Raw genomic sequence first — 6000 nt, forward strand, 5'->3', positions numbered from 1 at the left:
TCATATTTACAGTATCACGTACATCCTCATGTGTGTAGAAACACACACACACACCACACACACCAAAGTGCACGCTACACCATTATATTTCTCTCTATTTTTTCAGGGGATTTTGCTGTCCTCTTGGCGAATGGAATCAGTTTCAAACTTGCCCTCCTCTTCAACTTCGCGTCGTCGTTGACCGCTTTTGTGGGCCTCTTCATCGGATTGGGCATCTCTACTGAATTTATCGTTCGTCGGTGGATATATGCTGTGGCTGCAGGGATGTTCCTGTATATAGCATTTGTCGATTTGGTAAGTTTTAAGAAAAAGCTGGAAATATTCTCAAAGAGGAAGGAACTCTTTGTTCATATTCTTTTGCAGGTCCTGTCTGACTGCGAAGAGAGAATCGGGTCATACGTGGAAATGACACATTTCTAAATCTCTCACAGAGATTTATGCAGTAGCAGCACGATAGAATGATGGTATGTTGTCAACTTAATGTGACAGTCCCATGAAAGGAAAAAATACTACTGCTATTTAGCCCTAGGAAGCACGGCTTCCTGTCGGTCTTGACACATTTCCTGTGTCCTTATGTCTCTGGATGCTGGCTTTGCTGCGTGGAGGTGCGTATCTTCACCTTTGTAAACATAAGGACACAGGAAATGTGTCAAGGCCGACAGGAAGCGGTGCTTCCTAGGGCTAAATAGCAGTAGCATTCTTCCCTTTCATGGGACTGTCACATTAAGGGTCATACGTAGTTTGACCATCTGTCGGTTGATGGAGGAAAGCATGAAAAAGAAGAGAATTCAAGCAGAATACAAGTACAGGGGGAAGAAGGATTGGGTAAAAATAGACGAATCTCAGTTGAGAATATCAGAAGAAAATAGGGGTGAGCCTAAGCAAAAAGGGTCTACAGCTTAGTGTGAGGACAAGGTAAGACCGTCAGTAGGAGAGGTTGGGAAGGTAAGAGGGCGGAGCGGGGGAAGAAAGTGAAATAAAATTAAGCAAGATAAAATAAAAAAAAAAAAATACTGGAGTATCAGGAGATATAAAGAGGGGTTCGAAAATTGTCTAGGGGTCAACGGAAGGAATTCTGAAATTATAGGAAGTCTGCAAATTTCAGAGGTCGAAACAATTTAAGTTTAAATGTTTAAAATTTACAGGCTGGTTTCGATATTCTTATTTTCCCTTTTTTTTTTTTTAATTCGAAAATCGAAAAAGGAAGCATTTACCAGACGTTTAATTGACTTTCTCGGAATCTAATGGAATTCAAAAGCGAATTTTTACTAAGTTTATAATTAAATAACAACCCCTCCCCACATTAATCGCTATAATACTATTTACATTTCAAATGGATAAATATATTTAGGAGTTACAAAACAAAGGGAGATAACTTTATTGGAATACTTTATATCGTTGCGGTAAAAGTGAGCTCCCCTTAACTTTTCACACAGGATTTTCACATTTCATTAAGATAGGTTATCTAATTACTTCTCGAGTAGTATTCATAATTTTATGCATAGTATAACAAATTATCATTGACAATAAATTGACTTTATGGATGCACACATCACGTAGAGCTTCTTTTAACTTATCTCCACAAAACTGCGATATTAACATTCGATGAGTGTGTAGCAGAAGAATGAACGAAAGCTAAGCCTGCGATGATTCGAAGATTAAAAAATTCGAGAATCCTTCATCTAGGACATATTCCATTCCGGTGCAATGAAGAAATACATCCTTCTTTGAGCTATATTTACAGAAAGACTTCAACCAGGCTGCAAGCTAACGAAATTTCTCATCACTTTAGGCTGTACATAAGCATGGCGCTTATTTACATCTAGATGAGACAGTTAGGGATTTTGCTGCTTGTGGACATTTCTACCGGAAGCATGCATCAGCTCAGTTTCTTAGAATTATACAATTACCGACAAATGTGACTGCCAGAATTGGTACCACGCCGGACAAAATACATAGCGATATTTCTTCCGGTTCTTTGAGTTAAAATGTCACCGGGGTTCACTTCGCCTTTAATCCTTTCGGGGTCGATAAAATAAGTACCAGTTGGGAACTTGGGTCAATCTAATCGACATTCGTTACCACTCAAAATTTCTGGTCTTCTGCTAAAATTCAAAAGAGTTTGAAAGACTGAGAAAGAATAATAAATTTACAATTAAATCATAACAGACATGGTCAAACTGGCCAAGACTTCGAAGTCACTAGCAATGGTATTCTTGTTAAAGAACAATAAATTTGTATTTACAAAAACTATTAATCCTTCAATTTAATATAAAATCGTTTTTAGCATAATTCAGCATAAAAAAAAACATTATCTTTCTCCCCCACCCCCACAATTAATAAATAAATGAATTGTAGTTTTCATTTTACTGTAACTTCCCAAATATTTTGTAATGTTTATATTTCTGCTTTTCAAAATATTTTTTTTTAGTTCCCAATAATGAAAAAGCATAAAACGGTGAGAAGCTTGATTAGTCTTTTCAGCAACGCTGGTTTAATTTTTGGTGTCATAATAATAACCTTACTTGGCTTTTATGAAGAGAAAATCGTCGGCCACTAAAACGGTAGGTTTTCAACTATATTTCATTTATTTTAGTTTATATCATTGTTGACATCCTTTGTAGAACTTTGTAGAACAAGGAATGCCAATATCAATTTCGAAAGGCCGAAGGACGACGTTGTCCTCTGTGGAGTTTAAACTCAGAACTTAAAAGCCTATAATGAAAGATTGTAAGACATTTTGTCCGACGCACTGGCGATTCTACTAAAACACAACTTTTATTAATAAATAATGGAACTTAAGGCGGCGAGCTGGCAGAATCATTCACACACCCGTCTTTATGTTCTGAGTTCAAATTCCACTGAGATCGACTTTGTTTTTCATTCTTTCGGGGTCGATAAAATAAGTACCAGTTGCGTACCGGGGTCAATGTAATCGACTTCGCCTCTCGCTCGAAATTGCTGGCCTTGAGTCAAAACTTGAAACCAATATAATGGAAGGCAATGACGTTTAATAAATGGATGGAACTGATCTGATGTCGACTTAACTACAGATCGATTTCGCTGGATAATGCAAAGTTTTGAAGCGTATTTGTTCTTCGTTAAAACATATAAAAAGGAAAAAAATATCTCAGTGAATTTCTTTCATTATTTGTATGCATGTGGTTTATGAAAACAAGGTGACGAGGTACCTGACTGATTCCACAACAGAACGAAGCTCCCAGTAGCCATTGGTTAGATCGAAAAGGGTTTTTTTTTGTCACACTGCGTGCAACACTTAACATTTCGAGTTTTGCTCCTTCTCATGACAGCATGAATACATTAAAGCAAGCATTCGAACAAAGCGAAAATCAAGAGATGTTAAAATTCACGTTTTATCTCTAACGAACTTCTCATTTCTGTTTTTTCATATCGAATATAATTTATTGTCGACGCTGATCATCATCGGTATCAACAGATTGAAGTATTTACTGTGTAATATCTACTTACAGCCGAACGGACTGGGCCAGCGAACAATTTGGACAGGAAGAGGAGTGGATATGATTCAACGACGCAACATTCGGCTATCTGTCACCCATATGCATATGTATGTACGTATACATGCATGTGCGTATGTATGTTGTGTGTGTGTGTGTGTGTGTGTGTGTGTGTGTGTTCAGTTTTTAATCACTTAAATTCTTTTGATGAAGAAGCTGGTTTCTAACAAAGACACAACACTCCATCCTTGGAATGTAGATAACAAACACAATGTCACATTTTAAACTTGAGAAAAGTCTTGCATATTTTTACTGTTCCACTTACAGAATGTATTTGTATTGTGCCAATCAGTCGGTTGATTTCGTTTTCTGTGTGCGCGCGCATGCGCTCTCAGACGTACACAAACTCCTGGATGCGAGGCTGGGCAGCATCGTTGGATCTCTCCTTCCTTCTCTTTATCTCCCTTTTCCTCTCTCTCATACACATACTACGCAAAACTCATGCACATGCGTGGGCGGTCTAATTATACACACACACACACATTTACCCCACCACCGTCTAATATAACTTTATTTGTCCAATTCTCATACTTTTTCTAATTCATATGTATGACATTTTTATTGCAAGCATGAGGGTCCTTAAAAGAAATCACCACCACCACCACCACCATCGTCATTATCAATGTTGTTATTGGTGTTGTGTTGTTGTTGTTGTTGTTGTTGTTGTTCTTTTTCTTCTTCTATACTTTTCTGTATAGTGTTTGTATACTGTAAACCCAAACGTTTTGGTTACGTAATTTTTGGGATGTATTTTTTGCTATTCCCAAGACACCTATAATTATAAATATCTTATTGTTTATAAAACATTCACTGTTCATCTATTAGTTTCAAGAAAATATATTTTCTGTAAATTGAAAATCAAACCTTTAATAAAATGAACTGTAAATATGATGTATGTTATACTTTTTTGACATTCTTAATATTTTTATAAATATTTTGTATATTATATGCTTTGCTTGTCAAAATGTTTATAAATTTACAGTTATCTGAATATAGCAACATTTTTTAAACATATATTTTAAAGTTATAATTGTAATAAAAATATTTTAAACTTACGACGAACAGTTTTTAGTTTGTTTATATATTGCAGAAATATAATGTTAGAAAATGTCTATTCCAAATGTTATTTTTTCTTTCAACAATAAAACTTTTCAGTAATATGGTTGAATGTATTTTTTGTGAGGTTGTTAAATTATATAAATGTTTAATTAATATATCACAGGCTGTCTAATGCTGAAGATTTCTAAAAAGAATTGAATAGTATAGGCGCAGGAGTGGCTGTGTGGTAAGTAGCTTGCTAACCAACCACATGGTTCTGGGTTCAGTCCCACTGCGTGGCATCTTGGGCAAGTGTCTTCTGCTATAGCCCCGGGCCGACCAATGCCTTGTGAGTGGATTTGGTAGACGGAAACTGAAAGAAGCCTGTCGTATATATGTATATATATATATATATGTATGTGTATGTATATGTTTGTGTGTCTGTGTTTGTCCCTCTAGCATTGCTTGACAACCGATGCTAGTGTGTTTACGTCCCCGTCACTTAGCGGTTCGGCAAAAGAGACCAATAGAATAAGTACTGGGCTTACAAAGAATAAGTCCCGGGGTCGATTTGCTCGACTAAAGGCGGTGCTCCAGCATGGCCGCAGTCAAATGACTGAAACAAGTAAAAGAGTAAAAGAGTAAAGAGAGTACTATACAGATTTATCACCGACTAGAAATTCCCAAAACTTCGGAATAAGCAAGCAAAAAATGAAGTGTGTTTATTCTATAGGTCTTAAATTTGAAATTCAATCTTCTAATCGCACAATGTATTATGAAGAACGATTATCTCCCTTGTATAAAGTGCCCGGTAGGGAGCGTGATGTGTTTAAAATATATTTGTATGGTTAATGGAAAAGACTAGTTTCAAATATGAAATATAATCTATATGTGAAGGGATGGTTCCGTAGTTAAGTGATTCGGTTACGCAACCACACGGTCCACATTCAGTCTAGCTGCACAGGATCCTGCGTGTCTTAGGCCATAACCTCAATTTGAACAATGCTTAGCGAATAGAAGATTTTATACAAGGTACGTGAACGCTTTCTGCGCCAACAAAAGCCTAAGTTATGGGGGCCTTGGCCAAACTGTTATTAAATACAACTTAAATGTGTTCAGTGTTATTGCTCACCAACTGCCATATATAATAAACAAATAAAATAACTAACCTTTATATACAGATACAATAAAGGTCTTCCATGCTGGCAGAGGTGTGTATGTCATCCGTTTATTAGTCTTTAAGATTACAATTAAGAGATTTAAAAATCTGTCTTCAGATTCTCTGGGACTGAAAACAAATCTCTCCGTTTGAAGAGGCTAATGAATATTTTATTTGTTATTGATGAATATGCTCCATTTTGGCAACCAGAAACGATTTGGTCAAATGATAAATTGTATTAATCTATGATCGAAGTTAGCATCTTGG

General features: G+C 36.2%; 1 protein-coding gene across 3 annotated transcripts in view; it reads left to right on the forward strand.

The window, feature by feature from the left end:
- Window positions 1-4427, forward strand: part of LOC115220872 (zinc transporter ZIP6-like) — a 54133-nt gene extending 49706 nt beyond the window's left edge. For all 3 annotated transcript variants that reach the window (XM_029791055.2, XM_029791053.2, XM_029791056.2), the window contains exons 14-16: window positions 107-294; window positions 2432-2564; window positions 3492-4427. In XM_029791055.2, coding sequence (XP_029646915.1) covers window positions 107-294; window positions 2432-2560 — 317 coding nt within the window. In that variant the 3' untranslated portion in view covers window positions 2561-2564; window positions 3492-4427. The remainder of the gene's footprint in view (window positions 1-106; window positions 295-2431; window positions 2565-3491) is intronic.
- Window positions 4428-6000: the final 1573 nt, after the last annotated feature.

The sequence above is a fragment of the Octopus sinensis genome, linkage group LG17 (assembly GCF_006345805.1).
Source record: "Octopus sinensis linkage group LG17, ASM634580v1, whole genome shotgun sequence".
In the NCBI taxonomy this organism is placed as follows: Eukaryota; Metazoa; Mollusca; class Cephalopoda; order Octopoda; family Octopodidae; genus Octopus; species Octopus sinensis.